Source organism: Sabethes cyaneus, chromosome 2 (genome assembly GCF_943734655.1).
Source record: "Sabethes cyaneus chromosome 2, idSabCyanKW18_F2, whole genome shotgun sequence".
Classification (NCBI taxonomy): Eukaryota; Metazoa; Arthropoda; class Insecta; order Diptera; family Culicidae; genus Sabethes; species Sabethes cyaneus.
Genome location: NC_071354.1, coordinates 35,507,384 through 35,527,424, shown reverse-complemented (window position 1 = coordinate 35,527,424; position 20,041 = coordinate 35,507,384). Strand labels below are relative to the sequence as shown.

The following is a 20,041-nucleotide window of genomic DNA, read 5'->3' as shown; positions in this document are numbered from 1 at the left end:
GTTAACGGAAGTTATTCGGCTCTGGTCATTAAGGTATATGATTTGACTTCTATTGGGTTTGCCATCGACTTCTAGAGTGATTCGAGAAAGTACATGATGGGCTTAGTTACTTTTAAATTCCTTTTATTCTCATAGTATGTATGTTTAAATTATTCTTAATAAAAAACAATTTACTGTACTAAATAAAACTTTGGTAGGAAATTTTCAAGAATACAATACAACAGAAATGTTTTGAATAGACTTCTGCTTAATTCGGATCCATTGCTTAGTAGCTCAAGGCCGATACCAAGAAAAAAAGCAAACCTTTTTCGACCGAAACGTTGAAGATGTTGGAGGCAAATCAATTTCAAACTGAGGAATATGAGAAATGCAGCGACTATGAAACAGAAGACTAGAATGTGATGCTTCTATACGTATACGTACACACCTACACATTTACATACATACATACACTTTTACATCACACATACACCTGTACTAGCTCACATACATACTGACACACATACATACACACATCCCAATACCTAATAAATGGTTATGTTCTTAATCGGTTTTTTATAAATATAAGAGAAAGATACGAATTGAACTTTACAGGGGATTAGTTGGCAATTTCTTTAACTTCATATGCAGAGTTGGGAAATATTTAATTTCTGATCATGTTTTATCAATATCGACTGGAAAGAAGCAATTTAGAATTTTGGCCAGCTTTTTGGGGCAAATACTCCTATGTGCAACGGGTCGAAGTTTTTACGTGCAACGGTTAATCCTAGGCCAATTTGATATCTGTGTTGGGGCGCTATAGCTATAGTGTTCGGTTGCAGCATAATTCTACATGCATGTTGCCATTGCATTGGAAGAGTAGTGAAAATAGAATGCATTGTGTTGTGGCAACGATGTGCTAGTGATCAAATGGGATCGAATTGGTAAAATGCCTTCAATGTGGAGGAAGGGTTGGCAATAAAAACCATTCTCGATTTCTGATTGATTGAAATACCCATTTTTTTAAATTGAAATTGATTAAAATAGCCTTTTCTCCTCCGCTGGGTTTATGATAAGACGTTTTTTGAAACGCTTTGTTGAGAGGCAGAGAGAGAAGTTAGTTCGTTTGTGTTCTAAATACTCAAAAAAGGCAAAGCCTTGGGCTTAAACGTTTTTCTAAGAGTTGTTTATCGGCAGACTTCACAACCGACTGTTAGAGTACAGGACAGTTACGCAGCATCGCCTAGCCGAGATTCGAACATACGACGACCGGCTTGTTAGACCAGCATCGTACCTCGAAGCAAACTGAGCGGCACAAAATACTCACAAATTTCTTCTATAATCACAACGTTCATTTAGGTACATCTTTGTGTTAATTTTTTTACTTAATGACACATAATGTATTCACTTTCCATTAAGTAAACTACCAGTTGATAAAATGATTCAGTAAACTTTATCAACCAGCAGCGCGAATCTTATTTGTTAATTAATATGTTATTTATTGAATTATGACTATGCAAAGCGTTAGAAGCCTCGCATATTTATATCGCTATTTCACTAGTCACTGAAACTGCATGGCGGCTACAGCTTGATTTAAAACTTGACGGACAAACAATATATCAAAACAGAGCTTGCATTAAATCTATCAAAATTAGGTAATAATTGGAAAACCACAAGTTAGACCGTCTTGATCCACAAACCCAAATAAAAAATACGAAGCAACGAAATTTGCGTTACAGCTTTGCATTTAAAAGTAGACATTATTTTATGTACAAATAAAATATTTGTTGAGAACCATCGAACTGTTAAATTTTAACCAAAAAGTTAAAAATTTCGCAAAATGGTTCACAGCCTTAGTCATTCAGGTCCCCTTAACTCTTTACACACACAAAGTTTTATTGAATTCTGCGAGGGTACTGCCAACCCCATAGACGAGTTGGCGTGAAATCCGTCTGTAGCTGGATTAATAACCAACATTGAGGTATTTAACTTAGCTATTGCAACATCCGAAAAAAAATCACGAACATCCATTGTTTCTCGACCTTCTAGAGTAGAATTCCCCTTAAAAAATGTGAAATTTTGTATGGTAACCCGAGCAGGGTTTTAGAGTAAATTGAAAACAAAATTTGATATCTTGATGTAACGGATTTTGAATACTCGTTGTGATTTTATTTTGGTCGACTTAGCGGTTAAAATATCAAAATTGATTGCAAAAATTCCACTCCGTGAAATTAAATTGAATACTACATTTGCTATCAAAAATATCAAGCGGAATACTAATCTTGCTGCCACACAATATTAATAGGAAAGCAGAATTAGTTATCATATCATCATCATTTTGCTATCAACATATAATTTGAACCAATCATTTTACTAGAAAAAAATTTAAGTGAAAATAGATTAATTTAAATATTGAAGGTTTATTTACATCATATATAGAATCTGCCAACACATTCTCTTTCAATAAAAATGAAAGCAAAATGATAGCAAAGTCTGATATATCATAAGTGCCATTTTGAGTTGGTAACAAAACATGTTTGCTAGTTGATATCAACAGCAGAATATGTAATAATTTTGATATACTTTTGTTGTCAATCCTTGCTCGGGAAAGTTCTCGGGTCTGAGCAGTGTTGCTGTGCTATATATTTTGCTCAGTGGCAAGGCGGATTCTTTTTCTACTTTCTTATACCAAAAAAAAGTGTAAATCTGAGAGGGAGGGGTAACAAGGGGTGAGAAACAAGGTACATATTTTTAACTTTACTTAGCGGAAAAAAGAGAAAATTTGTATATTAAGGTGCATGGAATTCAGATGTCTTTCGGCCCAAGCTTGTACGATAATTTTAAGAAATGCACACATGAGTTGTGTTCCTACCGGAAGGAGACGGTTGTTTCTTTTCTGAACCAAACAAAAAGTTCACGCCAGGGAAAAAGAAAGTAGGGTAAATTGCTAATTGTTGCGCAGCTAAGCGCTCGTCTACAGCAATTTTATGATTTTAAACAAATGAAAGCAGATTTTTTTTGGCAAAACCGCTTACTATGTCGATAGACTAATATAAAATAGGTTTCTATAGCAACCTGTGTGAAATTCTTTACAAAAACCGTGGAAAATACGTTTTTTGCAAAGCAACTCTGCACCCAATTATTGCACACCAATACCCACGCAAAAATCAACACCGCATGGAAGTGAACTGTCAACCGTGCGTTACAGAAAAACAGGGATTAGGACAAGAGAAACAGTTGTGCAATAAAATTGGCCGGAGTGTTGTATTTTGTTCCAATGATTGTACTTACGAATTCATAGGCAATTTGTGTTATAAGACCCAATTTTATTCACTTATTGAGTATAGTAAGTTACCATCAATGCTACGAAACCCAAATAACATGTTTATTTGCATCTAACGTTTGGTGAAAACTTATTTTGTAAAACAACTTTCTTAATAATTTTTACAAGAAAATCGTTTGGTGAAGGCGAAACTGCGACACACGTAAGAAAATTTATTATTACGCCAAAAATCACGTAATCAACGTATAATACAGGAAAAAATCGTAACATTCGATGGATAATGAAATTGTATAGCCGATGTTGGTTGTCAAATTACATTAATCATAAATAATAAACCGTCGAGAAAAGGTGCAAACATTACGAAGTGTGCAATAATGGGCCAATTACCCTATTTCTGTTCTAAGCATGCTTTATCTTAGTTCAGTAGCGTAGTTATTGGAGGAGAAGGAAGGAGAAGGGTATTGTTTAACTTTACTGACCCGAAAAAGTTCAAAATTAAGGAGATAAGAAGCTACTTTTCTTTTTTTAGAGTATGGGCAGTGTTGCTGTGCTTTTCGCTTTGCTCAGTTGCATGGTTAGAAAGAGTCGTTTTTTACTTTTCTGTGCGAAAAAATAGGTATTGTTGGAGTGGGAAACTGGATACAATTTCGGACGATCCCGTAGCGAAAAACGTAATTTTAGAGTTTGCTTTAAGCTGCAGATAAATGGTTTTTTAATATGTTTGTTTTAATGATACAATGAATTTTAATTAACTTACATTTCTAGTCCTTATTTTAGTTTTAAACTGTCCCTGTCCAACAATTTTAATCTGTAAAGTGCCGTTTAGCTTTTCTGTGACTATTCTGTGTGCTATGCTTTTTATTACTATTGTGTGTCTGGGATATGGTCTTTAAATAATCAATAATTGTGTATAGGTTAGTGTGTGTATGTATTATCAGTTATCAGATAGATTGTTGTGTTGCCAATTTCAACGGTTCTCGCTCGATGCCTCAGTGGCCAAACAGTTGCTGTTCTGAACAGGTATGTATGCAAGTTTGTGCCGAATTTGTGCGACTTTCTTTCTGTTTGATCATCTCTAATCTGTAGTTCGAATGGATCTTTATTTCGTTCGACTTGTTTCGATTTCGAACGAGTTAGGGTAAAGAACTAGTTTTAAGCAGTCTAAGCGGGTCACTGATTGTTTTACCTTATTACAAGCGATGGGTTGACTAAGTGGGGGATATCAGCATACCAATCTTCTTGCTATCTTTAGTTCTTCAAGCTGTTATCATTGGAAGACACAATTGTTGAGCTAAACTTTTGATTTTTCACTTCAAAAGTTGGAGCGGCGGAACTAATTTTGAACAGACCGAACCCATTTTCACCCGCAAGGTGCTTTTTTAAGCAATCCTGAAATCTGATTTTTTTTTACGTCCCCTTGAAAAATCCCTCGAACTTTTCCCCCTATTCAGTAAGTTCGCGTTCCTATCCGCGACCTACTAATCGGCATCTGATGCGTAATCGGCATAGCGTATCGGCATAGATGCGTAAAATGCCATCTGTCTAAATTGGTTATCGGGGCATACACTCACCGCACCGTTCGGCAAACGGTATTCGTCGTCTCTTTTATTTTCTGGTGTTCTTATGGGAAACTGCGAGTTTGACGTCTCACTCGCTGTTCATAAGGATGGTGGGAGAACAAAAGAGGTAAACATATAGCAGTACAAACGATCCGACTCAGAACAGTGTTGTCAAAGCAAATAACATTGAAACACATCGTTGCTTTATTAAATCACTGAGAAAATCTTCGAAAATTATTGAAAAAGCTGTCTTTTGTGTTATTTTTAATAAAGAAAAATTAATTATGAACATACATTTCTCTTGAAAGTATTGAACCACGTTTTCACCATAGGAGGTTTCAGTTAATTTCAAACTTAAAACTCTTATTTCCAGAACCGAAACAGTGTCTTGGCAACACGATAGTTCATCAGTTGTGCTGCAGCTGCTGCTACTGGTGAACAGGTTCCGTCAATTCACAATTTGTTTTCAGTTTTGTTAGAAAATAATAAAACTTTCGGCTAGTGACAAAGCCTTAGATAATAGAAAAAAAAAGAGAATGAATAATATGGTATGTGACAATTGAGTGCTTGACTTTTAGAGTGGTTGTAATCAGTGCTGAAAAATGTGATGGATTCGTTAGTAGCGAGGTGGCGATTGCCTTCAGCAGCTGAAAAATGTACGTTTTTGGACAACAATTTTTAATTCATCATATTTCTTGTCGGAAACCCAATAAATTGTGTTTGTGTGAATCAAATGTATGGTTAAGTGATTTGTGAAGATGATCCTATCAAAAGATTTTGAAAATATGAATAAAAAAGTGCATTTTCGGCTCATTTATGTTCAACTGATTAAAATAGGTGACACTGCTTAACTCGTTCCTTACCCTATTTTGCCCATTTGATTTTGCTGGCGGAATGAAGAATACCATCCACTTTCGTTCGAAAAACCGATCCGTTCGAAATACGGAATAGGGTTGAATATGTTTCACTATCCCAGCATTCAAAGCTGAATGGTAAAAATATTATAGGAAATGAAGACCTGCTTCTTGATTGATGGTATTAAATTTGACGACTGAATAAACTAACAGTTTATTCGCCGGTACATTGGCAGATCTTTCCATTTTTTTTGAAACGATGATTAAATTTGACGACTGAATAAACTAACAGTTTATTCGCCGGTACATTGGCAGATCTTTCCATTTTTTTGAAACGATGATTCTACAATTGATGAAGGGACGGTAAGGGAAAGTAATGAAGAAGATAGGAGTCACAACGACAACTTGTTAACCATAGCTACCTATTGCCCCCCCCCCCCCTTCCTTTCCACCCTTCCCCTTCATTCTCGAAAAAATCCTTCTTCATTACTTTCCCTTACCGTCCCTTCATCAATTGTAGAATCATCGTTTCAAAAAAAAAAAATATTAATATATGCCTGACCGCATTTCAAGGTCATGACTAAAGTCACGAGTTTGGTCAAAGATCTTTCCATGGCTGCAAGGCTGGTTAGGGTACTAATATCGAGGTCAAGTTTTAAATAATGGGGGATAATATTTTTCAAACATTTTCAGTGCCCATAAAGATGCAACACGCATTCCGTTTTCCGAACTTGACCTTATGTTTTTATTTGACAAAGTTCGCAGACTGCTGCTAGAGTACAGAACAATTGCGGGGCTAGTGCCGCGATCTTATTGACCCTTACAGCCTCTACCAGTCGAAATTCAAACATTCGGCGACTGGCTTGTTAGACAAGCATCGTACATCGGTGCCAATCGTGAGGTGCTTATAAAAAAGTCTGTAAATAACAAAGTTTCTTCCAGCAGATTAAACAACACAAATTAAAAAGTAGCCATGCGTCTCCTCTAAATGATTATTTTTTGCGTTTTTCTTTTTTCATTGCAGTCAAAGGGACGTCTTGATAACCATGATCGCAGCATTAAAGTGAGAAATTCCTACCAAAAAACATAAAAATTAAGTTTTCAAATATTAGCTGATGGACTTCTATAATCGCTAATCTTATCGCTGCAACCAATAAGTTTCTAAGCAATTTTATTTTGAGTACTTTTAGTACCATAGTATGATAATCCAACTAAAAAAGTCGAACATAACTTGGACAAACCCCGATGTAAAATATGAAAAATGGTAATATGATAAATTAAACTAAATGACTTGAATTAGGTGGTTGTATTATTGAAAAACCAAACTCAGACCAAAACAGATTTGCTGATAAGAATGACGAATAATTGAACTCCAATAATAGTCCACTTAATGTTGTTCAAGTACCATGACGCCGCAAACTAAGTATATTTCAAGTGTTGGAGTATGGATATGAAAATAACTCTTTTCACTATTTCAAGTGTTGTTTTACATTATCGATACATTTGTGAAAAACTTATATTGGCTCTTCTATTCTAGCTGACCACCCTGTCGAAAATTCGCGTACAACGTAAACATTTCCTATTCCGCACCGCCACCAGGTAGGCGAACTATTCACCAATAAAACGCAGATTGAACACACAGGAGAGGGATATTTCACTGTACGGCTAAAGCCAGACCAACATTTCCTACACTGAGCCGTCCGTCCGTCCGCCCGACAAGTGTATGCGCCATTCAAAAGCAGCGGGTTGCAATTAGAACTTTCAGCGCTTTAATCGATCACCAGAGTTTGCACCTCAAAGAACGCACATTTGGTTGTAATATTCCCCAATTTAACCGTCAGGTTTAGCCTAACACTGGATAATATCAAAATTCGTTTCATAGCAGATTCGTTTACTTCTCCCCAGACCACCCACCCACTGCCGGTTGCTTTTCACTGACCCGCACGCGCCCGCCCCCGCCCGCACGCTATTGAAATGGCAAACAAATTCACTGAACCACGCGAAAAAGGGCAATAAAAGCCCGCCCGGCCGCCAATCGCAGTGCCGCCGCGTTCCGGCTGTTTGCAAACTGGCCACCAACGCCTCTGTAAACGCCGGTCAGGCCACCCGAGGAAGCGTTGGGCGAAAAAAGTACACACACGCGCGGATGGATACTAAACGACCAACGATCAAACGTAAACTAACCGGGTCGGGATTATCCAAGACCAGCCAGAGGGGCCGAGTAGAGTCGAGTCGCCAGCCTGCCTGCTTGTCTGCCTGCCAGCCTATCTGCTATCACGTACCTATAATACCTGTACTAGGTGTGTAGCCCCTAGATGTATACAGGTGGAAAATCTAGCACGGTTTGTCAGAAATAAAAAAAAAATCCATCCTGGTTTTCCTGAAGTTCGTCTCCGTTATGAACCAGAATGAGGAATGAAACACGGCATGATAATGTGCCATTCTGATAGTGCCATGGTTTCGATGTCGTTGCTCTGGTTGTACTCCTTGGGGCCACAGCGGAACTTGAACAGAAAAACTTTCTGTTGTGCACTCAAGCATCCACAATTGACAAACGTGACTTTTGCTTCTATCGTGGACAGGAATTGATTGATTTTCGGAAGGCATGCGGACGAAATGATTTTCGGGACTCTTCGACGTTGTTTCTAGTCGGTGACCATGAATTTGTTCGGCTTGTCAACACTTTTAGTAATTTTTAATTTGGAATATCTCCATCATTATAAAGAAATCAAAGAATCATTCATTTTCAAAGACTGAGATTATCAACTTATCATGTTGCAAGATATCCTGATTACCCAAACGTTATATTAGATTTAACCTATGTACCTAGTTGCTCTGTATCAATTTTATTCACTAGGTATTGGTAACGATCTTTTTCAAGCTTCTGGTGGCCGACCAGCTTATCGCTTAAACCTGCCAAACAGTAGGTAGGTATGGGAAAAGTGGACGATAGACTATAACTTCTTAATTGGGTCAACGTGCCGTCTCTTCCCGTAAAATTTCTCCTCTAACCTTACTCCGTTTCCGTCGCGCCTCCCGTTCGGCTCCGTCGCTTTGCGCAAACTCACAATTTTCGCTTGAACCCGAATGCAACGGCTAATATTTGCAAACAAATGCTGGTACGTGCTATTCAGCGTTATTTATTTGCAGTTTTTTTTATTTTCAGACTGCCATGAGTTGAGCCCACGGGATATGACTTGGAGTGACATTTTAATTCATTCCTGCTTATCGAACCGTTCGCCGCATAAGAACATTTTTCGAGCTGTTTATGCATGCTAATAAAAAGAATATGATCAAACATTGGATTGTTTCTAAGCTATTATTCTTAAACTTTATCACTTTTTTACTGTTGTAGCTTTGATTATGGTTTGATTATGATACAACCTTGAACAGTTATGCCACATTTATTACATCTAGTATGAATAGTTATTATTCAATGACGATGTTCGCAGAAACATTAAAAAATAAGTTTGATACTATTTGGATCATGTTAAAAAAAGTGTTATATTACAAGTTCCTGATATCTGGAAACAATCCTTCATGTCTTCTTCTTCAGCAGCATAGAGCCGGGGTGGATCGTGCTGTTTCAAGCACTTGTCTCCATTCAACTCGGTCTTGGGCCACTCGTCGCCAATTTCCTAGTCATCTCGGAAGTCGCAAATCGCTTTCGACCTGGTCGAGCCATCGTACACGTTGGACCCCTTTGTTCCTGGTGCCGGTGCGGTTGTTGAAGAGGACTATTTTCGTCGCACTGTCGTCCGGCATTCTTACCACGTGTCCGGCCCAGCATAGCCTGCTAACTTTCGCTAGATGTACGGTGGGAGTCTCCCCAAGTAGTGCCTGTAGCTCGTGATACATACGCCTCCGCCACGCTCCGCGTTCAGTTTGTACTCCGCCAAATATCGTCCGCAGCACTTTCCGCTCGAACACGGCAAGGGTGCATATGTCATCCGTGATCAGCGTCACGGCTTCAAATCCATAAAGAACTACCGCTCTAATAAGAGTTTTGTATATTGTTAGCTTCACGCGGTGGCGTACGCTTCCTGATCGTAGCATTTTACGAAGGGCAAAGTAGGCCCGATTTCCCGCTTGAATGCGCCGCTGGATCTCCTTACTAGTGTTGTTGTCCGCGGTCACAAGCGATTCCACATACACGAACTCCTCTACCACTTCTAGTTCGTCGCCGTCAACGGTTACCGTCCGTGGAAGGCGCGCGTTTGCTTCCTTTGAGCTTCTTCCTTTCATGTAATTGGTCTTCGACGCATTCATTTTTAGCCCAATTCTCCTAGACTCCGCTTTCAGTATGGCGTAGATTGCCTCCGCCGTTGCAAAGTTCCCGGCTATGATATCGAAGTCATCTGCAAAGCCTAGAAGTTGGCTACCCTTGGTAAAAATCGTGCCTCTCGTTTCGATGCCCGCTCGTCGCTCCCTCAAGAGCGATGTTGAACAGCATGCAGGATAAACTGTCACCTTGTCTCAACCATCGCCGCGTCTCGAAGGGTCTCGAGAGTGTCCCAGAGATGCGTACGAAACACATCACTCGATCCAATGTAGCTCTGAACGGTCGCGTCAGTTTGTCCGGAAAACCGTGTTCGTGCATTATCTGCCATAGCTTGTCTCGATCGACTGTATCGTATGCTGCTTTGAAATCAATAAAGATGTGATGCGTGGGCACGTTGTACTTCCGACATTTCTGCAAGATCTGTCGGATAGTAAAAATTTGGTCCGTAGTTGCACGAGTCCTCATGAAACCCTTCTGATAATTCCCTACGAAACCTTGTGCTATCGGTGACAACCGGCGTAACAGGATCTGGGAAAGTACCTTGCAGGCGGCGTTTACCAGCGTAATACCACGATAGTTGCAGCAGTCTAGCCGATCACCCTTTTTGTAGATGGGACAATCCTTCATGTTTCCCGTCCATAAGAGTGGTAATCGCTGAAATGTAACTACAGGAGTATCGCAAGCTTGCCTGCTGCTTCCAAGCTTTTTGAAATTATCGTGAGCATCGAAATTCTTGTCAGCGTCAAACGTCAACGACTGGGGGTCTTACAACAGCTATTGTCATGGATTGATTCATATTTATGTGACAGAGTCTTGCAAGTCGAACTAGAATCTGCCGCTTCATCTGTGTTTACCAATAAATCCAGTGTTCCCCAAGGAAGTAGCATGGGACCTTTGCTCTTCATTCTATTTTTAAGCGACGAGGCCAAACTGCTTGAAGCCGGCTGTGCACTTATCTTCGCTGACAACCTCAAATTGTTTCTTGCTGTGTGTTCGATCGAGGATTGCCACCGGCTGCAACTGGTGAACTGGTGCAAGTTGAACTACTTGATTGTGAGCTCAGCAAAATATTTAAATCCGGTATTTAAATCCGGCGATCGTCACAATGAGAGAAATTACGGCGGAATCAGCAATCTCTCTGTATTATCAAAACAGTTCGAAATAATAGTGAGTGGTGTGATACAGTCCTACACTAAGAAAACTACATTTCAACGACTCAGCATGGTTTCATGCCCGGTGAGTCTGTCTGCAGTAATCTTCTAGAGTTTACATCAATATGTATTTCGGAAATGGAAGACAAGAAACAAGTTGATGTTATCTATACAGATGAAGGCTGTTTTCTATCGTATTGACCATACAATACTCTTACAGAAACTATCTCGACTCAGTGCTTCTCAACAATTGGTTGAATGGTTGAACTCATACCTCAGCGCACTCGTTCTCAGTATAAAACCCGGATCCAGTGTTTCATTGGTGTTTACTAAAAGTCTGGAGCTTCTCAAGGCAGCAACTTGGGACCACTGTTTTTCTTGCTGTTCTTTAACGATAATGGGTTACTGCTTGGTTCTGGATGTAGGTTAGTATACACCGATGGCCTGAAACTAATCACCTCGATAGGAAATATACACGAATGCCGCTTCATGCAGAGTCTGCTTGATTTGTTTACGAACTGGTGCACACGAAACTGGCTTATTATGAGCGTTGCCAAATATGAAGTTATGAGTTTTTAACTGTACTAAAAACCAGATTCTTTTTTAGTTACACGGTCTATGGTTTCGAGTTACCCAGAGTGGTTAATGACCTTGCAATTTTGGTGGACACAAAAATTACGTTCAATCTAGGTTGTGAATCAATTAGTTATCTCCAAGGCATAACGGCAGCTCCGATTCGTCTTTAAGGCGGAACCGAAAGTGGCTAACGTTATTGTGTTAGTGCGACAAACACTGTACTGTACATCTCATGTGTTCGTTAAAAACCTAAACGTTTATTTGAATATTGCATTAGTATTGGTAATATATGTCAAATAGCGGAGCTTGCAAACATAAACAGCTGATCCGCAGCCAACCGCACTGACTACAAACATCCCGAGGGGGTGTTTATTTTCTTTATCAAGGCATTCCGATTCAATCAAAATTAACAGCAGCAACTGAATAATGCGTAGGATTACTAGGATGTTTAATTAATCCGCTTGCATCGGATTGCTGCATTTGCGTTTTGTTTGTTTACTTCACTCTAAGCTCATTGATGCGGCGAAAGTTGAAAGCTCTTTAAAAGCTCATTGATGTGACGAAAGTTTGATACTGTGTTGCTGCTTTTTCGGAAATCGCTGGTTCAACGAAATATGTGCGCAACCAAATATCTATTAACTAATTTCAAATTATACATTGGTCGCTTTAATGAACACGTAATGATCGATATGATCAGTTAAATTTATTTTCCATTAGCAATTATGTTTTGCTGAGCGTTTATTGATACAGAGCAGATCGATAAATTGAATTACAAGTTTCAGGAAATTATAACAGCGCTGGAAGCACTGATTACGTGGCGAAAGCGTGCTCTGCCAATACAGATGCATTTTTAAGGCGCAAAACAATACATGCTTCGAATGGTAGCCATTTACCCAGCCATCTTTGAGCCACTTTCGGTTTCCCCTTAAGATCGGTCGGAACTTCAAGGATGCCCACTGCACTGTCCTAAATCGTTGTATTGCGCCCTAGCTCGTCTGCTGTTAAAGAATTGCACTCTGGTTTGATCCCCAAGGCAGCTAACTTCAAACCTACGGATTAAACGTGTGCAACGGAAATTGGCTTGACTAGCATCGCGACACCTTCTGCCTTAGCGACATTCTTACTTTCTTACGTAGATAGATGCAGTTATGTAGGACGACGAAGTGAGAATAGATGTTTAACGCGTAGTCAATGACTAAAAAGAAATGGCTCGAAAGGTACACTGAAAGCATCACAGTTTTTATTTTCACTGAAAAAATCAATGAAAATGATATATAGACCGATGCCGTTTACTCGGTGTAGACACATTGCAACACAGACGCAAGATGCAACAGGCGTTATTTGTCGCTAAAGTTACAAGTAACATTTTTGTTGTATAATAGATATTGTACAGCTAATTCCCGTGGAACAAGTGCTTGATGAGCTATTATACAACAAAAATATAACTTGGGATGATTAATTTTCGGAAACTATTTGGAAGCCGCTGCTGCACTCACCAAGAAGTTCTCAGAACCTCTTTGAAAATAATGTGAAGTATGAGTAACTCAATTTACACTTCACTGAAAACCCCAATAAAGTAAGTTGGATTTTTCGCTGTTTGACAGCGGTCACCATAAGTTAACGAAGCTTCATTTCATTTTGTTCTACAAAGCTATAAACTTATGGTGCTTAAAAATATAAAACAACTTGTAAGCCTTGTTAAGTTGAAAATTACGCGAAAAAATTAAACAATTTACGCGTAAAAATAGTCGCGTAAAAACAGCGAAAAAATGACTTCAGTGAATTCCTTTAGTTCAGGTGTGGCCTGAGACATTTTTTACAGAAAAGTTAACAATCTAACATGACTCTTATAGGCGAGATGTCAAACTATCGCATCTTGTACCGAGTCAGAGCTGATTTGAGTTTTCATAGTAGCAAACGTAATAGACATCGTAGTTGAGACTCAAATATAATTGAATAGTTTGTTTAAGAAACCCCACAAGCGCTATTTGAGTCAATTTTCATGAGTTTTGGACAGTTTTGAATCTTCGGGGATTGCTATATCTTCTCTCAAATTCTGGAAGAAGGTTGGTTCCACAAACCCCTTTTAGCAGGGGTTTAAAGTATTTCGAGAAAATCAGTTTTTTTGTTTTCCTACAATTGTGTCAACACGTGGGGTTTCTCAAACAACCGATTCAAATATCAATAACTGTGCGTATTAATTGGAAGCGCATGATATACAGTGTTATCTTAAGGTGAAGGTCGCCAGAGTCCGGTTGCTTTTTTACTGATTTCAGTACTTGTTGCCACTATCGTTCAGTTGAGAATAGAGTTGCTAGTAGTAGGTAATAATTTGCTATGAACAATTATGAAACGTAGAATCGTGTATCTATTTTTGTTGTTGAACTAGATTCAACAGTAATTCTATCACATAAAATGTTGTTTACGGTGAATTTTATTATCAGTGAATTTTTTAAGTATATTATCGACACTCTACGACCTTTAATTTAATAGCGAGAATAATTGGTCAATTTTATGCTCAAATGTTTACGTTGGCATCACTCCATATATATGTCCGTTCCCTTGGCAACGTACAACAACGACGGTCGTGGATTCGGAATTGCAATCGAAACGAAGTGAAGTGTTTTCTATCAATTTAAGTGAACAGTTTGGCAAAATCATTATATCTTACTAACTGTTTCGCGAATGTTTTGATGACTGAAACGGCTGAAGAAAATTAATGAAAAACCGACGACGAAAAAGTGAAAATATAGTGATGAATATTAATTGGTCACAAATCTCAGTATTTAGTGTAATTAATGACCGAATAAGTAATAGCACTTATGGAATGCAATATTTAGTGCTTCGAGTTGCAAGATCTTATTACGGCTAGTAGGTTAGTTGAACTGATTTTATTTTTTTGTGATGGTTTTCCGAGTCTATGGGAGCATGTTGGTACACTGAAGAAGGGAAGGGAAGGGGGATATTCGGTGCCATACTGACTGCCATAAATGGACTCTGATGACCTTTTCGTTAAAGGGTTATATACAGTTGGGAAGCATAAAAACTCGCTTTTTTGCAGTATTTTTCAAAGCTTTTAAATTGAAGAAAGTGCAAAATTGTTAACATTTCATGGTAACTTTCAACTGTATTTTAACATATTTTACTGTTATAGATTTAGCTTAAGGACCTGCTATAGCTTCTCAAACAAAAATAATAATTTTTAGCATAAATTTCGTCCATAAAACAAGAAATATTATTCGGTGAGGAAAAACTTTCGATTAATTAATAGCAAGTATTATTAGAAAGCCTGTTTTAAAATTTAAAGCAGCCATTTTGGAGAAATCTTACTCATTTGCTTTAAAAGTTTCGCGTTACGTCTTCAATCGTTCTGACACGTCGTTATAAAATTCAATGTGCATGAATGTAACTCCGTAAATATTTGACGGATTAAACTTAATCTGCTCGTCCACTTTTTTCCATTTCTTTTACCTAGAAGATGATTGAACTTTTCTCATCTCATTCATTTTGAAATATATATCGTGAGCCGACTTTATTCGTACATAGTTGATTGAAAGCAGGATAATTTGTCTAAATTTATATTTTAACGGCCTATAAAGAAATTAAGCGACATGTTCACTTGCAGCCGTGCCGCGCGGAATGTAGCAAACTGTCAATCTTTTCTTCATTCAATTTTTGGCATTAGACAATGCTCGACTGTGAATTGGCGAGTTGCGAAAATTAAGATATAAAAGCAATAGGTAATCAAAAGATAAATCTGAATTTGTACTCACGTCGTTTTCGTCAGACTGGGATCCGACGTTTTTCGGCGGGTGTTTCGGGTTTTCTTCTGCGACCGTTCCTTGTACGATTCGGACCGATTGACAGACACCGGGGCCGATTTGGATTTGACACTGCAATGGAAGAAAATAATTCAGAGGTGAGCTGCAACTATCTCGCAATGCTCGTACGTCACACTATGTGACGGTTCTTACCTATCCCTAAACTGATCATTGTCGACACTTTGCGCAAAAGTGTCCGGATCAGCAGCGGAATTGCTCAGATAATCCGAATAGGAACTAACGTTGCCCAGGTAACTGCTGTTGTTGAAGTCCTGCCTTCGGTCCGACGGCTGTCGAGCCAACGAGATGCTGGAGGGACGGTCTTTAAAAAAACAATAAAACATGATTACCATCATAATTTTAAATGAAAATATTTTAGATGAATGTAAAAACCGGTGTACATTTTGTTAAATTAATGTTAATTAAAACTTTCGAAAAATGTGTTTTACTGAAAAAGTTGAATCAAAGTTCATAAATCTATTGTTCTTTATTAGTTACCATTACTCAGTTCTGTCCAGGAGAGCGCATCCTCTTCCGATCTGACGTCTGCACCAGTGACACTATCCGCTGGGGGCCCATCGCTATCACCTGCAGCGGCATCTTGTGCCGCCTGGGAACTTATCGATGCCCGTTTCTGTTGGTGTAGTGTCTGGTACAGATTTTTGCGAGATTTGGTTTTGGCTAATTTGTGCTTCTTATGGCCAGGTATGTTGCTCGAGCTGGTCGCGAATTGGGAACGTGAATTGTTTATCTGTTTCGTTGTAGATGTTATTGTTGATATTATTGGCACATACGGCCATTGGGACCAAGTCACGAACAGATGTTTTTTGATCGCAGTAATGGACCATGATAATCGCATAACGAATGGGTGGGACGGATTGTTTACAGCAACCCCGGGCGGAGCCGTTATTATTAAAAAACGGCAGATGAAATAAGGGCGTGGAAAAAGAAAAACGAAAAAAAAAACAATTCATGAAAATCAAGTTGGAAAAAATCTCTCTTGTACGAACGGGATTCTTACAGATTTACAGGACACCAGGGGGTACATTCCACTAGCCGGCGCGTCACCATTGGGAATCACTTTATTCAGGATCCCGCCGGAAACATGTTTATGGTTTAATTTGTTTTTAATTAGGGTGTTGATATTAAGATTCGTGTTGGATTTTGAATTCTTGATCGTAGCGGCACTGGTTGTCGTTTTGGTGTCATGAATCGGTAGCGTTGGACCTTTTTTGCTGCCATCTAGTCTACTCTTGGATGAACTTTTCTTGTAAGTCCTCGGAGGTCGCACCACTTTTGGCCATGTATGAGTGTTCTTTTCGGCAGGATCCGGTACTGACTCATTGCTACCGGCCACCACCGCCGTCACCGAGGGGGTAGAAGCTTTATCTGGTACATCACTGGAGCCTACACTTTTTTCTGTACTTTTATCTTCACTTTTGTTTTTCCTGCGCATACGCTTCTTCAGAGTTGAAACACTGAAACGGTCATCGGGAAAACTTCCCGCACGAAACCACATCTTCGAGAGTCAAAGTACTCACTGTTCAGCATATCACGATCTAGAAAAATATAAACGTACACCTTTTGATTTTTTTTGGAGAAAACCTGTGCTGTACGAAAATTGATGAGTGCACATAATCCGACCAGACGGAATTGCACAGTGACTGACGGACGGGAAGCTTGCTCGTGGCCATCGCTGTCGCTGTGAGTGACGAGCATGAGAGGCGGTTTTATTTTTTTATTTACCAGCAATAAACTGTGCGATAGATCCGTGCCAGCTTTTTGGGCGGAACATTCATTATTCGCTCAGCTTCGGATCCCTGCCGAGAGTGTGCAGAGGTTACTAATTCGAAAATAATTTCAAGGATTCAATTAAATTTTCTTTTCACTTTCCAGGGAACGTGTCTTGAAACGATTTCTGTTTGGCGGCCGTCAAGGCATCAAGTTTCATGTGAACATTTAGTTTAATCAAACTTTCAGAGCTACCGCAGGCTCAAATTGAGATTTCCTACTTTAAAAATACGAAAAAATAATAATGATCAGCAATAATCTACAACCGGAAAACTGTCGGAGAGTGCGTAAAAATTGCGCAGATCCACAACTGCTGAGATCCTAAATTCTTGTCAAAGATGCCTCGAAGATGAATTACAGCGAGCGCGCTTAATGTGCGCCGTATTTGCTAAAGTTTGCGTTTTTCCAAAGAGAACCCACATGACCGAAAGAAAATTATTTTGCTAGTAAAGGATAAACACAACTCGAAGCAAAGAAAAAAAAAATGAAAATAAAAATAAACCACAGTGTTGAAGCCAGCTTGTCGTAATGCCGTTTCTGGCTTGAATGTAGAGCGCAAAATGTGAAAAAAGTGGCCAACGCACACAAAAGATGAATTAATAATAAACACAGTCGAACCTAGTTGAAAGGTAAATAAATGCGATCGGTGTGCGGCCAACCAACGGTCGGTCGACGTGCCAGCCTGCCAGCCAGCCAGTCGGTGAGGTGTTATGTTTAGGTGTTTCGGGGCGGATGAAATGTACCGCCATGCCCTCGCCGGGCCTGTTCGACGGACGACGAGGGCATTGAAAAAGCGACAATTGAATACCGCCGCGGCCGTCCGTCGCCGCCGAGAGCAAAAACGAATGATTCTTGGAACGTTAGTAAATTTGGCTATCTGCTTGAGATTTGAAAGATTAGATGGCATGGCATCCATGGAGACAGTTAATGGAATTTAGTCAACAAATTTATTTTCAATTTTATTTTAAATCGTTTATTCAACAGATTGTTACTAATAAAATTGAACTCTGTACTAACACACGATGCTTACATAACAAATTCCTTGTAATTTTATACATACGTATGTTACACTGTTTGTTATTAAATTCATTGTAGAGACGAAAATATGGCAGAAATGTGATAAACTTTGATAGTGCTTGCTGGCGCTGTGGCTGGTTTACCTCTATTAAATATTATTGATAGCGGTCACACTACTTGGTGTTGTGATAGAGCAAGTGCGTGACATTGATGGTATTTATGAAAACATGAGCATAGCAATGCAATAATTATATAAGTTTATCCTTCAATTCTTTAAATATTCTGTACAAAAAGTATACTGCATAGAAAACAAAACTTTTCTATTCAAAAATTATATTCAATCGATCACGACTTACAAATCAAAATTCTAAATAAAGTCCATATTATTCCAAATTCGAGTCCAATGTCAAATCAAATTTCCAGTTTAATTTGAGGTAAAACTTCAATTTTCACTGGATTCGATTCAAAATTAGGTCCAATTTCATGACTTTGAAATGTTAAAAAACAGACCCTGATGAAGCCTGAAAGTCGCAGGCGAAATACCTATCTGTCGTGAATAAAATTAATAGTGGAATTCAATCGCGAAAAAGCTTTTCTTTAATTTCAATCTTCGTATGACACTAGGATAACCAAAAAAAAACTTAAGTCAATCGAAATACGGCAAGGTTGGGCATCTGACAACAACGCTTTTTCATTATGCTTGTGAGTTTACATCAGCGTTATGAAATTTTATTGCATGCGCGAAAATAACACAGTCACAACAAGAATAAAGGACAAAGCAAAGTAATTTTACTGTATGACAACGCTCGGACGCGTATTGCACAGATCGTTCAAACATGTCTAAAAATGCTGTTGCAGTATGCTTAATCCTAAATGTTATATTTTCCGGATATTGGTCCATCCGGTTACTATCTATTCTTAGGTGAGTACCAGAATAAAGTTCAAGGGCAAATTGAAAATAAAATTTTTATAGATCAACCTCGTGTTTTCTCGTGACCTTTAAGCAGGTCATCATTTGTTACAAACGACGAAGGAAACGGTAGAAGAACGCATTTAAACAAATGTGTTTAGAATATCCAAACGGGGTGGGAACGAAGCTATAGTTTGAATCTTGTGAGAATTGGCTCTCTCTGTGGCTTGATTTCTTATTCGGAACAACCGTGTCCAGATGGTATCCTACCCGTTTCCTTACAAAAAACGGACGGTATTATAATGTCCGAGCTCATCAACCTCTTTCGAGCCAGTTTCACTTTAGGATATATTTCGGAGAATTGGCGGAAAGTAAGGGTGGTGTTCATACTTAAGGCTGGCAAAAAAGACAAAATCATGCCAATAAGTTTGACTTCTTAAGCTGATGGAGAAAAACACGGATAACTATATTCGCAATGAGTTTAAAAAAAAACTGCTTATCTGCTGCTTATGTGCTTATCTTGATATTGAAGGCGCTTTCGTTAACATACCATTTGCGTCAAATAATATGGGTTTTTGTCAAAAAGGGAATCGACCACACTACAACGAGCAATACACACTACATTCAAGCAATGATCTCGAGCAGAGAAATTACAGCATCACTGGGAGTTCTCTCCCCCTTGCTCTGGTCGCTGGTGGCCGACGCACTCCTTCACATGCTATTACAGCTTACGCCATTGCTTACGCCGACGACGTTGTACTTATCGTCAGAGGAAAGTTTGACGCTGTCAAGTCGCTTGCAATGAGCTCTAAACACCA

General features: G+C 38.9%; 1 protein-coding gene across 3 annotated transcripts in view; it reads right to left on the bottom strand.

The window, feature by feature from the left end:
- LOC128734505 (rho guanine nucleotide exchange factor 11) overlaps positions 1-20,041 on the bottom strand; it is a 168,753-nt gene that overhangs the window by 53,198 nt on the left and 95,514 nt on the right. For all 3 annotated transcript variants that reach the window (XM_053828741.1, XM_053828743.1, XM_053828742.1), the window contains 2 exons: positions 15,659-15,827; positions 15,458-15,577 (listed from right to left, as the gene is read on the bottom strand). In XM_053828741.1, the coding sequence (XP_053684716.1) occupies positions 15,458-15,577; positions 15,659-15,827 (289 nt within the window). The remainder of the gene's footprint in view (positions 1-15,457; positions 15,578-15,658; positions 15,828-20,041) is intronic.